The 19448-nt window shown below is 36.1% G+C and overlaps 1 protein-coding gene across 2 annotated transcripts in view; it reads right to left on the minus strand.

The window, feature by feature from the left end:
* LOC127856573 (U3 small nucleolar RNA-associated protein 18 homolog) overlaps positions 1-19328 on the minus strand; it is a 50610-nt gene extending 31282 nt beyond the window's left edge. Inside the window, exons 1-3 of one of the 2 annotated variants that reach the window (XM_052392875.1) lie at positions 19056-19328; positions 10262-10347; positions 4534-4629 (exon numbers count right to left, since the gene is read on the minus strand). In XM_052392875.1, the coding sequence (XP_052248835.1) occupies positions 4534-4629; positions 10262-10347; positions 19056-19244 (371 nt within the window). In that variant the 5' untranslated portion in view covers positions 19245-19328. The remainder of the gene's footprint in view (positions 1-4533; positions 4630-10261; positions 10348-19055) is intronic. The other variant, XM_052392877.1, reaches the window with a different exon arrangement.
* Between the last annotated feature and the right edge of the window lie 120 nt (positions 19329-19448).

The raw sequence follows: 19448 nt of genomic DNA on the forward strand, positions 1-19448 counted from the left end.
GAAGGATGACCTTGACCTTGAACTTCCACCACTCAAAATGAGCAGCTTCATGATAACGCCGCTTTGAAATTATAATTATTTTGACCTTTGACCTTGAAGGATGACCTTGACCTTGAAGAATGACCTTGACCTTGAACTTCCACTACTCAAAATGTGCAGCATCATGAGAACGCCGCTTTGAAAATTTTTATTTATTTTTTGACCTTGAAGGATGACCTTGACCTTGAAGGATGATCTTGACCTTGAACTTCCACCACTCAAAATATGCAGCTACATGAGAACGCCGCTTTAAATTTTTTTTGATTTTTTTTACCTTGAAGGATGACCTTGACCTTGAACTTCCACCACTCAAAATGTGCAGCTTCATGATAACGACGCTTTGATTTTTAAATTTTTTTGTTTGACCTTTGACCTTGGAGGATGACCTTGACCTTGAAGAATGACCTTGACCTTGAACCTAAACCACTCAAAATGTGCAGCTTCATGATAAAGCCGCTTTTTATTATTTTTTTTACCTTTGACCTTGAAGGATTACCTTGACCTTGAAGAATGACCTTGACCTTGAACTTCCACCACTCAAAATGTGCAGCTTCATGATAACACCGTTTTGATATTTTTTATTTGTTTTTTGACCTTTGACAAAATGTGCAGCTTCATGAGAACGCCGCTTTGAATAAAAAAAAAAAATTACCTTGAAGGATGACCTTGACCTTGAACTTCCACCACTCAAAATGTGCAGCTTCATGAGATACACATGCATGCCAAATATCAAGTTGCTATGTTCAATATTTCAAAAGTTATTGCAAAACTTTAATATATTAAAGTTTTAAATTTTTGACCTTTGACCTTGAAGGATATTCAATATCAAAAAAGTTATGGCCAATGTTAAAGTTTTCGTACGGAAAGACACCATATATTTGACATTTGACCTTGAAGGATGACCTTGAACTTCCACCACTCAAAATGTGCAGCTTCATGAGAACGCCGCTTTGAATTAAAAAAAAAAAAATTACCTTGAAGGATGACCTTGACCTTGAACTTCCACCACTCAAAATGTGCAGCTTCATGAGATACACATGCATGTCAAATATCAAGTTGCTATGTTCAATATTTCAAAAGTTATTGCAAAACTTTAATATATTAAAGTTTTAAAGTTTTGACCTTTGACCTTGAAGGATATTCAATGTTAAAAAAGTTATGGCCAATGTTAAAGTTTTCGGACGGAAAGACACCATATATTTGACATTTGACCTTGAAGGATGACCTTGACCTTCACCTTTTACCACTCAAAATGTTCAGCTCCATGAGATACACATGCATGCCAAATATCAAGTTGCTATCTTCAATATTGAAAAAGTTATGGCCAATGTTAAAGTTTTTGGACGGACAGACACCATAAATTTGACATTTGACCTTGAAGGATGACCTTGACCTTTCACCACTCAAAATGTGCAGCTCCATGAGATACACATGCATGCCAAATATCAAGTTGCTATCTTAACAAGAGATGTGTTTGTCAGAAACACAATGGTCCCATATGCACCGCTTTTTTATTACCTTTGAACTTGAAGGATCACCTTGACCTTTCACCACTCAAAATGTGCAGCTCCATGAGATACACATGCATGCCAAAAATCAAGTTGCTATGTTCAATATTTTAAAAGTTATTGCAAAACTTTACTATATTAAAGTTTTAAAATTTTGACCTTTGACTTTGAAGGATGACCTTGACCTTTCACCACTCAAAATGTGCAGTTCCATGAGATACACATGCATGCCAAATATCAAGTTGCTATGTTCAATATTTCAAAAGTTATTGCAAAACTTTTCTGTAACCTTAAAGTTTTGGGACAGAATCACAGACAGACAGACAGGCCAAAAACAATATAACCCCGATCCATCGATCCGGGGGCATCAACAATTAAATAACACAACAAACGCAATTATGAAAGTCATTAAAGTATAATAGCAAGTAATACTCAAACCAATTAAGCCATTCAGAGCTACAGATAAGCTGCGTATTTGCGTAAATACGCAATCAAAAATAGGTGGATACGCAATTTTTTTATAAAATCTGTGCGTACCGGTACTCAAAACAAATCGCCGATACCCAATTCGAGCCGCCTTCTATGCGTAATGAAAAATCCTGTTTTGTTTTGGCCGTTTTGACTCGAGTCTTAATCGACAAGCGCTTGTTTTATCTGGTAACGTATTTACCAATCGTTTAAATGATAACATATGCGAGTCAAACAAAATGGCGTCTCGAGGCAGACGAAAAGTTCCGCAAAAAATACAAAAAAAAAATAGATTCCTTTGTCGTGTTAAATAAATCTAAATCTAAAACAATTGCAAAGGATATAGTTAATGTCATTATTAACTCCATGTTTTGTTCCGTGGACATCTGCGGAAGTATTTTAGATGAACTTGTTGATGGGATGAACAGGGGGCTGGAACGGTTTTGGGATAGTTTAATAATGTGTGTTAAGACCGAAAATGCCCAAAAAATAATTTTTAATATAATAATAGTAACCCTAACCATAACCCTAGTTCTCCAAAATAAGATTTTCAGTGCCTTGTGCTAACAGTTGTTATTGTTTATTGATAGAGCTATGTCTTTGCTACGTCTAAATGCCAAAGTGGTTTATTTGTATTATATTTTTCGCAATGCAACTGGACTCTGATTGATGGCTGTCAGAAAATAAAAGAAATGAATTGAAACCCGTGTTACTATTATTATATTTAATTTTGGATTTGGGCATTTTCGGTCAAAATACACTATATTATACTATCCAAACACCATTCCAGCCCCCTTAGATGGGGTGTGTTATGTTTCCAAAACAAAAGTACTGGCCCATATTGAAACAAAAACAATTAGAAACACATTCGATGAGTGGGTTGAGAAATTCCATTGGCTTCAGATTGTTGAATCTGGTAGCAGAAAGATGGAACAACCTATACTGCAATTGAATACATAACAGTGACTTTATGTAGGTAAGGTTTTGAGAAGCTAAATATATGTTTTAATGCAATTACCCAATTCTCTTGTTTGTTTTGGTACAAATACCCAATTATTTTTTTATATGAGCGGGTATCATACTTTTGGATACCCAATCACGTTTTCCATTACCCAATTCATTCTTATTTTGAAGGGTATTACCCAATTACCCTAAAAAGCTTATCTGTAGCTCTGAAGCCATTTATTTATAACAACAACACACTTAAGTTTTATACATTAGAGAACAAGAATACCCCGATCCGCCTTATTTCTTAATATAAAGCAATGTCTGAATATAATAAAGGGAATAACCTTCATGATTTTTAATTTTGGATCATATCAAGCGCAAATCCACAACTTCATATCAATAGGGACTATGTCTGTAAGATTGAATGTTGTATGCCAAATAGTGTAGCAGATCACCAAGTCTGTGTCTGCAGACAGACAGACAAATGGAAACTTAACCCTTTCAGTGCTGGAACCGAATTTTGAAGGCCTTTGCAAACAGTTTGGATCCAGATGAGACGCCACAAACTGTTTGCTATTCTGATAGTATTCCTTGAAAAAAATCAAAGAAAATGCTAATTTTAGAAATTCATCAGAAGACATTTTAGCAGACAACAAATTTCCCAGCATGCAAAGGGTTAAGTGACTACTTCATAACTAACCCAAATGTTAGTTTAATCCCCTCTTAGTCTTATAAAGCAATCAACATAATTCCAAACATAGAAATTTTTATGTGAGTTTTGGATAAAGATCAAGTTTATCATGCGAGGCTTAGAACCGATGTAGCGCGAGGCTTGCATAATATTCTATTTATCCTATTATTTCCTCCCTTTTTCCATTAATTAATATCAAATATCGCATTTTTTGACGATTTTGTTTTTCAGAAAATGACAAAAACAGATTCTCCAATTTTTGGAAAACCCCAACTCTGATCTAAAATAGCGATAGTATGTGTCTTGTTCTGAGAAAACTGGGCTTAATTCATGTGCGCAAAGTGTCGTCCCAGATTAGCCTGTGCAGTCCGCACAGGCTAATCAGGGACGACACTTTCTGCCTAAACTTGATTTTCGGTAAGGAGGGACTTCCTTGAAACTAAAAATACCATAAAAGCGGAAAGTGTCGTCTCTGATTAGCCTGCGCGGACTGCACAGGCTTATCTGGGACGGCACTTTACGCACAAGCATTAAGCCCAGTTTTCTCAGAACAAGACACGTATAAAGCTTATGTTTATATGATTGTTTTTATACTATCGATTTTCCTCTGGTAATAGGATAAAAAAGCATACTTAAGTTATGTGACTTTTAAGCGACCTTAGTTTCTACTATATATATTTTTTGGACAGACTGATACATGCATAGGCAGTCACAGATGGTAGTTCCAGTGTACACTACTTGCCTTACTTACAGAGGGCATAACAAAACGCAAGACCAATAAAAAGTCAACTTGCATTAAGTATACATTAAATTTAAAAAAAGAAAGAACAAAGAGCATTTAAAAAATTGAAATAATACAAAAAGATAAATTAAACTTACTGTGATTGGAGCCTTTGTTTATATTCTTTCTTTGTTATCTTTGACTCTTCTTCTCGTTTGATTCCAACAAACTTTCTTGCACTTGTCAACTGAATACTGGTAAATAAAATGAACAAGGGACAAAATTGTCACAAAACCAGGTTTTCAGTTGAAAAAAGACTGATAAAGGGAGACAATTCAAAATGTGTATTGTGCAAAATTGACCTTGATTTCAATTAGAAACAAGAGATGTGTTCGTCAGAAACACTATGCCCCCCCCCTATTGCGCCGCTTTGAATTATTATTTTTTTACCTTTGACCTTAAAGGATGACCTTGACCTTGGAGGATGACCTTGACATTGAACTTCCACCACTCAAAATGTGCAGCTTCATGAGAACGCCGTTTTGATTTTATTTTTTGACCTTTGACCTTGAAGGATGACCTTGACCTTGAAGGATGACCTTGACCTTGAACTTCCACCACTCAAAATGTGCAGCTTCATGAGAACGCAGCTTTGAATTATTTTTTTTACCTTTGACCTTGAAGGATGACCTTGACCTTGAACTTCCACCACTCAAAATGTGCAGCTTCATGAGAACGCCGTTTTGATTTTTTTTTTTTACCTTTGACCTTGAAGGATGACCTTGACCTTGAACTTCCAACACTCAAAATGTGCAGCTTCATGAGATACACATGCATGCAAAATATCAAGTTGCTATCTTCAAAATTGAAAAAGTTATGGCCAATGTTAAAGTTTTCGGACGGACAGACGCCATATATTTGACATTTTACCTTGAAGGATGACCTTGACCTTCACCTTTCACCACTCAAAATGTTCAGCTCCATGAGATACACATGCATGCCAAATATTAAGTTGCTATCTTCAATAGTGAAAAGGTTATGGCCAATGTTAAAGTTTTTTTCGGACGGACGGACAGACTGACATACACACATACTGACATACACACATACTGACATACTGACTGACTGACAGTTCAACTGCTATATGCTACCCTACCTGGGGCATAACAAAAAGTCTGATAAAGAGAGACAACTCAAAATCAAAATGTGCATTGTTACTGATTGTTCATAGTTACATAGTTGTTTCAAAATCAATCTATTAATAGTTGTGGTGACCTTGACCTTGGAGATATTGACGTAATTCTTTCGCGCGACACACTGTCCAATAATGGTGAACAAATGTGCCAAATGATTTTAAAATGTCACAATGAATGACATAGTAATGGCCCAGACAAGCTCATTTATGACCATTTTTGACCTTCAAACTAAAGAATTTCATAAACACAAACATTTGCCATTTGTCTTAAGTATCAATGAATTTTTGCAAACGCAGGGGTGAAAGTTGAAAATGTCTGAAAACCCAATTTTTTTGCTGGGGATCCAGGTGAATGGTATGGGGCATGTGTGTGTGTGGGAGAGGAAAGGGCCAAGCCCCTTGAAGCTCAAGATATTAAAGTGATATTATGGGCATTTTTCACTGTTGAATTGAGCTGAAAAGAATTAACAGGTCAAAAGAGTTAGTAAAAATGTGGTTACTTACCAATTATCGGCAACTCATCTCGCTACCAGTTGTTTATAAAACTTTACTTCATATTAAATATTTTACATGAATCACCCAGTCCTCTAAACCAAAATGATCCGTAAAACAAAATAATGTACTGGTGTCGTATGAACGAATCTGCACTAAAACTAAATTTAGGTTCTTATCGTACATGCATGATCAGTTGTCAAACGAAAGTATGGTTGATATTCAAATGCATTATTTTTCTCTTTCTGGGATATTGTTTTAGTATGTTGATGCTGCATTAACAAATATAAGTATATATGAAGTGAAAACACCAAAAATAAAAAACGATTGTGATAGACACCTATAAACTGTTAGATACCTATAATATCACTTTAAGCTTATTGAAACCATTTTAAGTAAGGTAAAAGTACTTCTCAGACTACTTCAAAAGACTATCTTATGATACCAAAATTGCAATCATTTTAAATTAACAAGACTTTTTTTACCAACAGTTGAAATTACTTGTCTGTAGGAATGCCTTCTTTTATCCACATGTTTACTCAAGTCATCAGATGCAGATGTATTACACTGAGTTTATAGAGATAACAAGACATGTGTTTGTCAGAGACACAATGCCCCCTATTGCGCCGCTTTGAAGCCATATATTAGACCTTTGACCTTGAAGGATGACCTTGACCTTTCACGACTCAAAATGTGCAGCTCAATGAGATACACATGCATGCCAAATATCAAGTTACAATCTTCAATAATGCAAAAGTTATTGCAAAACTTTAACCAAGCTTAAAGTTTTGGGACACACACAATGAATGACAGACAGACAGGCCAAAAACAATATGCCCCCGATCTTTCGAAACGGTGGCATAAAAAGAGTTTAAGCATGAAATATTACAGTATTGCTTCTTGAAAGTTCCCTTAATGAGTACACTGACTTATCCCATTACTCCTTTTACAAATGTATGCCTGGTTCAATAAAAGCATCAACAAGGGACAATAATGAATTGCAAAAAAATATGCTCTTCGAATAGATAAACAGTATGACAAAATATCCTTTGTTACTATGTAATTTGAAGTTGCCAGATACAAATGTGTTAAGTAAAATAAGTTCAGGTAATTAATTCAAATTAGTAATTTTATGGCAAAATTGCCTTAATTGATTGTAACAAAACTTACACTTATTACAATTACATCACTTGTTGTCTGCATGATTTTACCGCAGCTATTGAATGCCTATGAATGCTGTTGCTAATGACCTTTGACCTTGAAGGATGACCTTGACAGATGACCTTGACATTGAACTTTCACCACTCAAATGTGCAGCTTCATGAGAAGGCCGCTTTGATTTTTTTTTTAACCTTTGACCTTGAAGGATGACCTTGACCTTGAACTTCCAACACTCAAAATGTGCAGCTTCATGAGATACACATACATGCCAAATATCAAGTTGCTTTCTTCAATATTGAAAAAGTTTTGGCCAATGTTAAAGTTTTTGGACGGACAGACGCCATATATTTGACATTTGACCTTGAAGGATGACCTTGATCTTCACCTTTTACCACTCAAAATGTTCAGCTCCATGAGATACACATGCATGTCAAATATCAAGTTGCTATCTTCAATAGTGAAAACGTTATGGCCAATGTTAAAGTTTTTTTCGGACGGACAGACAGACCGACATACACACATACCGACATACTGACATAGTGACATACTGACTGACTGACTGACAGTTCAACTGCTATATGCCACCCTACCTGGGGCATAACAAAAAGTCTGATAAAGAGAGACAACTCAAAATCAGAAGGTGCATTGTTATTGATTGTTCATAGTTACATAGTTGTTTCAAAATCAATCTATTTATAGTTGTGGCGACCTTGACCTTAGAGATATTGACGTAATTCTTTCGCGCGACACACCGTCCAATAATGGTGAACAAATGTGCCAAATGATTTTAAAATGTCACAATGAATGACATAGTAATGGCCCAGACAAGCTCATTTATGGCCATTTTTGACCTTCAAACGCAAATTGTGACCTTGACCTTGGAGATATCGACGTGATTTTTTCGCGCAACACACCGTCTAATGATGGTAAACAAATGTGCCAAATGATTTTAAAATCTCACAATGAATTACAAAGAAATGGCCCGGACATGCTCATTTATGGCCATTTTTGACCTTCAAACTCAAATTGTGACCTTGACCTTGGATATATCGACGCAATTCTTTCGCGTGACACATTGTCTAAGGAAGGTGAACAAATGTGCCAATTGATTTTAAAATCTGACAATGAACGACAAAGTTATGGCCCGGACAAGCTCATTTATGGCCATTTTTGACCTTCAAACTCAAATTGTGACCTTGACCTTGGAGATATTGACGTAATTCTTTCGCACGACACACCCTCTAATGATGGTGAACAAATGTGCCAAATGATTTTAACATCTAACAATGAACGACAAAGTTATGGCCCGGACAAGCTTGTTCCGCCCGCCCGCCAGCCAGCCAGCCCATCGACATCGCCAATCGAATAACCAGTTTTTTCCTTCTGAAAATCTGGTTAATAATATGCACATCATGTCAATGAAATCATTGTATTACACACATTGTTCATGCTGTGGGGGGCACACAGTCATGCTTTTTAATTTATGTTTGCAAATTCATGACAATAGCCCATTTGTTCTTAAGGACATTAGTTGAAATCCATTTTGCTATTGTTACATGTATTAACGCTTGATTGGTCATTGTCGACTCCGGTACTACTTAAATGTACCCTGGGTACTCTTAAGTATACTTAAATGTACCTCAATACGAAAAATATACTAACTCGTACCCAACCAATTTAGACAGTACCCGAGTTTTGTACCTGCCTAAAATATGATGTCATAAAACCCAAGGCATTAGAAAAAAATCTCTTTGAACGAAACCTGCCTCAGTATGCTTTTTGAGTAGAAATATTAATTATATTGAGGTCATTTTACAGAATAATGACATAAAAAACGAACATAGTGAATTTGAAAAAAAATTGCCAACAACAACAAATTGGCATTTGAATTCTCTGGTACGTTTTAGTAGATTATCCATACCCAGGGACTTCACATGCTTAATATCTGGGACGACACTTTACGCACATGCATTCTGCCCATTTTTCTCAGAACGCGACTCATATATTTTCATTTCTTCAGTGGACAAAAAGACAAAGGGTGATGATTCAGCCAAAGCTGGTTGCAGTCAGGCTTCCTTTCTTAACAATCATCTTTACATTAAGGTCATTCAACTGTTAAGAGAAGTTACTGAGAATTTAAAATAATTATTGGTACTTTGTTTTCTATAAAAGGAAATCAGACTGAATGCCATTTTTCTGCAAAAACTTATTGCAGCCATTTTTTCTATAATTTACAAATTAAAAGTGAAACTGAAAGTTTGAGAAATATCCAAAGAGTAATTAAAAAAGATTTTAAAACACAAAATGCTGGGACTATATATTCTATAATGGAAACAGGGACAAAGAGCTATAATTGCCCCAAAACTCTTTAATGCCAGAATTTTCATGATCATAGCCCCATTTGTTATTTGTGAAAGTTCCACTGAGAAATTAAAGAGGAGTTAAAAATGCAAGCTTAAAGAGGTAAAAAAACACCAAAAATGTGCACTAATTCTTCCAAGACTGTTATCAGCCTCAGTCCCATTCCTTATATCATCTCCACATTGAAGTCATTCCACTGTGAAGTTAATGCTAGGATCAACCAAGCGGTAACATAGGTGTTTACATAAAAAGATTTGGGATGTAAGCACTGACAGACAATTGCAACAAGCAAATTCGACGATTGATATCACCCGCCAATATCCTTCTAGAAACATAAGAGTTACATTTGACACTCAAAAAAGCATTTTTTCGAGATACAAAGGGCCATAACTCCGTTATTAACAGATGTTGTACAATGACATTTGGCGTGCATCATGCACTTATCCATATTTATACTCATACCAAGTTTCAATGAAATCAGCCAAAGCACTTCCAAGATATGGCTCCGGACGGACGGAAAGAAGGACAACACCAAAACAATATCCCTTCGCCTATGGCGGGAAATAATAATTTATGCCTCCTTTTCTGTATGGGCACAAAACTTTAAAACTTAAATGGAATAATCACAATATTGAAAGAAAAACTATTGAGAATGTTAATCACAAATTAATGCACACCTCCCAATGTCATCATCCTCATCTTTCCATGCAGGTCTTTTCTGTCCAGATACATGTATTTTGTCTGAAGGCTGATTTTCACTTTTCTGAAATCAAAATAAAATAACTATTATCAATTAAGCATAAAGAATAAATGTCTTTGTAAAGTACTTGAACAGGTCATCGATAACAACTTTTTTCATTGTTTGAACCCTTGCATGCATAAATACACATAATCCCCGACTCGGTTGATTCAAAAATACCGGTACATCAAAATAAACCCGATTCTATCATTTACTGCATACTTACTTCTTTTCCTATTGCTATTCATTACCCTATACTCCTGGATACGTCTGAATTCCATTATTTAAGCAAATTCAGGTAAACATTGAGGATAAGAGTGCTAAAGAATTTCATAAACACAAACATTTGCCATTTATCTTAAGTATCAATGAATTTTGGCAAACGCAGGGGTGAAAGTTGAAAATGTCTGAAAACCCGAAAACTTTGCTGGGGATCTAGGTGATATGGGGCATGTGTGTGGATGGGAGGGGGAACGGGCCAAGCCCCTTGAAGCTCAAGAAATTAAAGTGATATTATGGGCATTTTTCACTGTTGAATTGAGCTGAAAAGAATTAACAGGTCAAAAGAGTTAGTAAAAATGTGGTTACTTACCAATTATCTGCAACTCATCTTGCTACCAGTTGTTTATAAAACTATACTTTATATTCAATATTTTACATGAATTACCCAGTCCTCTAAACCGAAATGATCCGTAAAACAAAATTATGTATTGGTGTCGTATGAACGAATCTGCACTCAAACTAAATTTAGGTTCTTATCGTACATGCATGATCAGTTGTCAAACAAAAGTACGGTTGGTATTCAAATGCATTATTTTTCTCTTTCTGGGATATTGTTTTAGTATGTTGATGCTGCATTAACAAATATAAGTGTATATGAAGTGAAAACACCAAAAATAAACAACGGTTGCGATAGACACTTATAAACTGTTAGATGCCCATAATATCACTTTAAGCTTATTGAAACAATTTAATGTAAGATAAAAGTACTTCTAAGACTACTTCAAAAGGCCATCTTATGATGCTAAAATTGCACTCATTTTAAATTAACAAGACTTTTTTACCAACAGTTGAAATTACTTGTCTTTAGGAATGCCTTCTTTTATTCACATGCTTACTTAAGTCATCAGATGCAGATGTATTACACAGAGTTTATAGAAATAACAAGAGATGTATTTGTCAGAAACACAATGCCCCCTATTGCGCTGCTTTGATGCCATATATAAGACCTTTGACCTTGAAGGATGACCTTGACCTTTCACGACTCAAAATCAGCAGCTCAATGAGATACACATGCATGCCAGATATCAAGTTGCAATTTTCAATAATGCAAAAGTTATTACAAAACTTTAACCGAGGTTAAAGTTTTGGAACACGCACAATGAATGACTGACAAACAGGCCAAAAACAATATTCCCCGATCTTTCGAAACGGGGGCATAAAAAGAGTTTTGGCATGAAATCTTCCAGTATTGCTTCTTGAAAGTTCCCTTAATGAGTACACTGACTTATCTCATTACTCCTTTTACAAATGTATGCCTGGTTCAATAAGAAAGCATCAACAAGGGACAATAGTGAATTGCAAAACAAGGGCTGTTTGTAAAACATGCATGCCCCCCATATGGGCTGTCAGTTGTAGTGGCAGCCATTGTGTGAATACGTTTTTTGTCACTGTGACCTTGACTTTAGATGTTTAAAAAAAAAATGGGGTGGGGGGTTAGGGCGGGTGAGAGGGAGGGTATAATGTGGAATGTGGTAATTTATTAGATATTTAAAAAAAAAATGTTGGGTGGGGGGGGGGGGGGGGTGAAAGGGGGGTATAATGCAAACAAGGGACACAATTGTCACAAAACCAGGTTTTCAATTCTGATAAAGGGAGACAATTCAAAATGTTCATTGTTACCCCCCTTGTGTAAGATTCAATCTATTTTTAGTGTGAGCATTAGCTCACACTAATGTTACAGAGCAAGATTTGCAAATCAGTATGCGCTTAACTGCTTTACTAAGCTATGGAAAGACAACCACTGCCTGTTGCAATAAAATTATGCAGACAACAAATGCTAAGAGCGTCTGCTAGGAACGATAACCACCACATCTGCCTGTTTAAAGTTCACCACTGGTACACTGCAGTGTGTGTATATGACTACAATGTAATAGTGTTAAACAGCTTGTCAGACGACATTGGCAATCTAGTGTTTATCAGTGAAATCTGTACACATTGACTGCTTTCAGGGTAAATGGGGCTAATAATGCATGTCAAATAAGATTAGTCTGTGCACACTTATTAACCTGTGTAATGCGCACAAGCTAATCAAGGACGACATTTCTGATTTTATAATGCTTTTTATTTTAAGAGAGTCTCTGGTACTGGGATGACAATTAATGCATAAGCATTAAACACGCTATTCCCAAAATGAAGCTTCAATTATATTTTTTATTAAAGATTTAAAAAACCCACATCTGGACCTGTGCTAAAAGACACACTCTTCATAAATTTAAATGGGTTGTGTTCATTTAAAACTTGCAATATAAAAAGCTATAAAATAATTTTTTTAACTAAGTTGCGTCTAAACTTAAACAACAGCGCTTTGATTACTCGTGGCAACCTTGATTTCAATTTGAAAGAAGAGGGCCTGAAAGGCCCAAAGTCGCTCACCTGAGATAACAAGATATTATTGGGACAAATCTTATGACCAAGTTTCACAAAGATCGGAAAATAAATGTGGCCTCTAGAGTGTTAACAAGGTTTAACTATAGCCATATAAGGAAAAATGCCCTGCCCCCTGGCAGCCATGTTTTTCAACCAACCAGCATCATTTTTGAACTCATCCAAGATATTATCCGGATGAGTCTTCTGACCAACTTTCATGAAGATCGGACTGTTAATGTGGTTTCTAGAGTGTTAACAAGATTTTACTATAGCCATTTTAGGAAAAATGACCCGCCCCTTGGAAGCAATATTTTTCAAGTAAACATAATTATTTTCGAACTCATCCAAGATATCATTGAGACCAATCTTCTGACCAAATTTCATGAAGATTGGACAACAAATGTGGCCTCTAGAGTGTTAACAAGGTTTTCCTATAGCCATATGGTGGCCATGTTTTTAAAGCAACCAAAACCATTTTCGAACTCATCTAAGATATTATTGGGAAAAATCTTCTGACTAAGTTTCATGATGATTGGAAAATAAATGTGACCTCTAGAGTGTTAAAAAGATTTAACTATAGCCATATATAGCCATATAAGGAAAAATGCTCCGCCCCTTGGCAGCCATGTTTTTCAAGCAAACCTAACCATTTTCGAATCATCCTAGATATCATTGAAACCAATCTTCTAACCAAATTTCATAAAGATCTGGAAATAAATGTGGCCTCTAGAGTGTTAACAAGGTTTTACTATAGCCATTTAAGGAAAAATGCCCCTGCCCCTGGCGGCCATGTTTTTCAACCAACCGGCATCATTTTCGAACTCGTCCAAGATATTATTGGGATGAATCTTCTGACCAAGTTTCATGAAGATCAGACAATAAATGTGGCCTCTAGAGTGTTAACAAGATTCAACTATAGCCATATATAGCCATTTAAGGAAAAATGCCCCTCCCCTTGGCAGCCATGTTTTTCAAGCAAACAAAACCATTTTCGAACTCATCCTAGATATCATTGGAACTAATCTTCTGACTAAATTTCATGAAGATTGGACAATAAATGTGGCCTCTAGAGAGTGAACAAGGCAAATGTTGATGTCTCACAACCGACAACGCACGACGGACGACGCACGACGGACAAAAGAAGATCACAAAAGCTCACCATGAGCACGTTGTGCTCAGGTGAGCTTAAAAGTGTGATAAAGGGAGACCAAGTCAAAATGTGCACTGTTACTGATCAAAGTTACCCTCATTGTTTCAAAATCAATCTGTTTATAGTCGTGGCGACCTTGACCTTGGAGATATTGACGTAATTCTTTCGAGCGACACACTTCCAATGATGGTGACCAAATGTGGAAAATGATATTAAAATCTCACAATGAATGACATACATGTAGTTACATGTATGGCCCGGACAAGCTCATTTATGGCCATTTTTGACCTTTGAACTCTGTGTGACCTTGGAGATATTGACATAATTCTTTCACGCAACACACCGTCTAATGATGGTGAACAAATGTGCCAAATGATTATCACAATGAACGACAAGTTATGGCCCAGACAAGCTTGTTCCCCCAGCCCACCCGCCCGCCGACATTTGCCAATCTAATAACCAGTTTTCGGAAAACCAGGTCAATAAATAATTTGTACATATTGCATCAATCTAAATTTAGAGTTAATTGATGATTGGTTGAATAACAAGAGCTGTCAGAGGACAGCGCGCTCAACTATTTCAGTGTTTGACAGTATAACGTAAGCCATCATGGGGAAATTGTTCATATGCACTAATTTATTAGACGATCTTTCAAAAATAAAAAAAGGAAAAAAAAATAAAAAAAATTGGGGTGGGTGGGGGGGGGGGGTAGGGGGGTTGAGAGTGGGGTATAATGTGGGGTGTGGTAATTTATTAGACAATCTTTCAAAATAATAAAAAGAAAAAAATAATTGGGGGGCGAGGTAGGGGGGGGGGGGGTGAGAGGGGGGTATAATGTGGGGTGTGGTCATTCATAAGATGATCTTTCAAAACTAAAAATAAGAAGAAAACAAATTGAGGGGGGGGGGGGTGGGGGGGGAGTGGGGGGGGGGGGGGGCAGGGATTCTTAGTTGGGGCATGGAGTTTTGCTTGGGTGGAATCCATTATGGTATTCAGGTAAGTGTTGTTTTGTCAAAGTATTAATAAAATCTGATCATAAATAAAGAAGTTATGGCAATTTAAGCAAAATGTTCAATTATCTAAGTATAAAAGGGGCCATATTTCTGTCAAAATGCTTGATACAGCTGTCTGCTCTTGTTTGTAGGTTGGGGTCATGATGGTAAACAAGTATGCAAAATATGAAAGCAATATGTCAAGGGACATTGAAAATAGTTGGGGCAGTACGCAAACTTACACATTTGCTGCATATTCTAAGTGGAAAAGGGGCCATAATTATGACAAAATGCTTGATAGAGTTGTCTGCTATTGTTCATAGGTTGGGGTCATGTTGGTAAACAAGTATGCAAAATATGAAAGAAATATGTCAAGGGACAAAGAAAATATTTGGGGTAGTACAAAAACTTTAACATCTGCACGCTAACGCAGATGCTAACGCTCACGCCGATGCAGGGGTTAGTACGATAGCTCCACTATATATATTTCATTTATAATAGTTGAGCTAAAAACAGTGCTCAATGCACGCACAGCGCGTTGAACAATTACAATGCCTCTGTCCAACAGAAACATTCCCTACATTTCACTTTATCTGCAACAGCATTGTGCACATTACTTGTGTATTTACTTCCGGAAAATAGAGAACGTCAGTGATTCAGAAATTATGAGGTTTTATAAGTAATATACATATAACTGACTGCATTAAAGGTGGCATGATTGATCGTTTCAGGTGTCCCACTTTTTGGTTAAATTGCCAAGTAAAGTCAATTCATTTGATGTTTCACACTTAACAAGATCTAAATCACCTATATAAACTCATTTTTCTTCTTTTTTTTACAGAACATTTCACACTAATCACAGAAAATCCATATTACGTATAAACTATGCACTGTTTTGTCATAACAAGATGGTACTTTGATGAAAGTACATAAGGCGTGACATGCTCAAGAAGTGGTTGTCAACGCCTTTATAATCACTAAAATCGTGGAGCTTCCAGGGGGGCTTTGCCTCGCTGGACCCCCTAGCAGGTCTTTGCACTGGACCCACCAGGGGCACTGGCGACCCCCTGCAAATCTTTCAATATCCCCCTCCCCAAAACCAGAAATCCTGAATTAGCCCGTGATTTGGACCTGAAAAATTCTAGCAATCATAATTATATTACGACCCCTGTATGCTTTACCACATGAACATCCAAGCTTCATTGTGCACTTTTTTAAGGCAGGGCTTTTTTTAAGTGGGGAAATGTCCTAGCCTTCCATTTTGGGGAAAAAATATCACAAAACTGGGAAATGGGAAACAATTTCACAATATTAGCTTGAAATTTCAGAAAAATTGCATCAGTTTACATCAGCGCTTCCGTTTGATTTAAAAATTTGGAAGTCCTGACATCCAAGCCTAAAATTTTGGATGTCCCAAACATACATTTTGAAGTCCCATTTTTATTTCAGAGTTTTAATATACGTACAATCATGTTCCAACTCTATAATGACCCGACAATCCAGTATTATTACGATTACTATTTTCAAAACCACAGTTTTGCCAATATTGACGTCTGCAAATGTCCGCCATTTTACGCAAGTGCATATACAAATTGAATTGTGGGATGGGGCAACTCCCATTGAACATGTGTTAATCACGTGACACGATTTGAGATCATAGAGCACTGGGCATATTTAGTGATTACAACAAATCAACCACTGAATTTAAAATGTTACATGTACCTCCTTTCAGAAAAATTTGCGTAGGTGAAAGCGAATTTCAGAGTATAAAAATGCGGCATTCTTCAAATTTTGCAGAGTACACTTCATTCCGAATTGCAATCAGGGCCCTTGCTACACTTTGGGGGATTGGGGCCGGGGCCCTTAGAGGGGGGAACTTCGCGTCGTTTTCGGCGAAACAGCGAATTTTAGAAGATCTTTTCACCAACCATTCAACACTTAAAATTGCTATATTTTAATGTAATTTACATAAATATACATTTAATCAAAGGTTAATAACACGATACCAGCTGGCAACATAGGTATTAAAGTAAAAAAAAAAGAATTTTTTTTTTTGTATGGGGAAATTTTTAGCTTAACTAGGGGGAAAAAGTATACTATTTTAAGGGGGGAATGGGGCAGAATTTCGGCCCCCAAAACAGCCAAACAAGGGCCCTGCTGCGATATAACTTGTCAGGTAATTCATGCATGTAGACCAATGTGTATGCATAGTTTGGCAATCTCAAACCACTTATAATATTTAACTACTTATTGCATTTTGTGTTATGGCTGTTGATATAACAAAATCCATAATTCAATTTTAGTATTTTCAAATGCGTATAATTAAACGTGTTATCCGAAATCATTTCCAGATTTTATTATTCTTTTATTATTCATGGAAAAATAAGAAAATTATACCAACAAATAAACAATTTTGTGAAAATACGAATATATTCGCCGATCAGTGATCCCACTGTTGATTGGTCCAAAGTCTTCTTGTCAAAAATTGGAAATAATCTGTCCATGTTCGGTAAAAAATGTTCTAGAAATACATTTGGTTCCCTGCATATTGTAGACGAGTAAATAAGTGCATGCTTCAAGTCTGGATCAGTAAATTTGACCTTCATTTGATCGACTTTCAGTTTATACAAAAGTAAAAGTTAAACAAAACAACAGCTTGCAGTTTATATTCTCCAAAAATCTTGCAGAACATTTAAATAAGCAAGCTCGTCTTGCAAACACAACATGCGGTTTGATGCAGAAATGCAATAGGTGCAAATACGTCTCAAGAAAGCATTATGTGATAGTGTCAAATAGCCATTAGTAAAAACAAAGTTTAAGATTAATCGTATTTACGTCTTTACCGAATCCGTAAATAAATTAGCCTCGCTTACCAATCAATTTTGATGGCTGCCAAAAGCCCTCTCAACACTGGAATAAAGGCTCAGCCATTTCTGTTCAATGTTCGGGTATGCTTTTGTCTTTCATTTCTTATTTAGAAATTACAGTTGTACTTATTCATAGATTTGCCCCAAGAGAAATGCTTGGAAAACCCATATTATTATTATAACTTGATTGCGAATAACATACACGTTAATTTACTTGATTGTTTCTAAGTGTATTAAAAATCTATTTGGACAGGCATTGACACACTGGTTTACTATTGTTTTTGGAAACTATACTCTCTTTTCGGACAAGGAAAGCTACAAATAAAAATGCTCTATACTTAAAGAAAATATTATTTGTAGATGCAAGGCAATCTTGTTCTGCATGCATTCCTCAATGTTTGACCATCTTTGATAAAAAATATAATGATATAGCAATATTTCCGTATTTTAACAATTTATGTTTTTCTCAGTTTTGTTTGAAATTTCACATATTTTCTTTGGTCTGACAGAATAACCAAAGGTCTGACAGAAAATTCTGACCAGTCAAATGTCTGACTGAAGGCTGTTGAGTTTCAGAAAGTCTGCATGTACAGCATCATGTTGTTCTTCCTCGGGGAAAGCATGGACTTAAATATTTGATTGCTGAATAAAAACTTTGTAGCCAGAGGTCACTAATATTATTGTATACAGATTCACGTGGGTTAGGCAGGCTGTATTCAGCTGCCTGAGCGCTGATTGGCTGCTGCACTTACCAAGAAGAATTTGATTGACAGCTGGAAAAAACAATATTGGCCACTTGCTGAGAAATTCATTGATAACAGTAGCTCTTAGGCAGAGTTAACGGTCTGAATAACCCATTTACTGTTGACATTTGTACATATTGTGTATTAGAACATAGCGTACATGCGGATTATCAGACTTCCGCCATTTGCATAATGGATGTACGAATGACGTTTTTGGACGTAATTTACGCCCAGACGTCCACTAACGATGAGCTGTTACATAAAATTCTCATTTAAGAAGGGGCCTTCCTAAAACATGTAAAGTTCATATATTCTAACGTACTATACTAACGTTTGCAACTTTCTCTAATTCTTCCAAAATCTGAACTTCACTTCCAATAACTAAGCTCTCTAACTCGGCCTCGGTATCTTCTTTGGGCTTTTTATCACCTAATGGGGTAAGTTTTTTACGTATGGGCATTCTCCTTTTACGGATGTTTGTATGTTCTTTGGCTGTCGTTAATGTCGTTTTGCGTAGCATTCTTAGTTTATTCTGTTTATTAGTTCACGTGTTTTCCTTTGGTGCCGTTTTCCGGGAAGTTGTACGGTACCAAAAATGAGTTAAAATTTACTGTTTACGACAAACAAATTATTATATTTTTCTCTTTCTGGTCGCAAAATATTATTATTAATTATTGGAAAAAGTCATGACAGCAATATAAGAACGTTTTATTTAGTACAATGA

Source organism: Dreissena polymorpha, chromosome 1 (genome assembly GCF_020536995.1).
Source record: "Dreissena polymorpha isolate Duluth1 chromosome 1, UMN_Dpol_1.0, whole genome shotgun sequence".
Lineage (NCBI taxonomy): Eukaryota > Metazoa > Mollusca > Bivalvia > Myida > Dreissenidae > Dreissena > Dreissena polymorpha.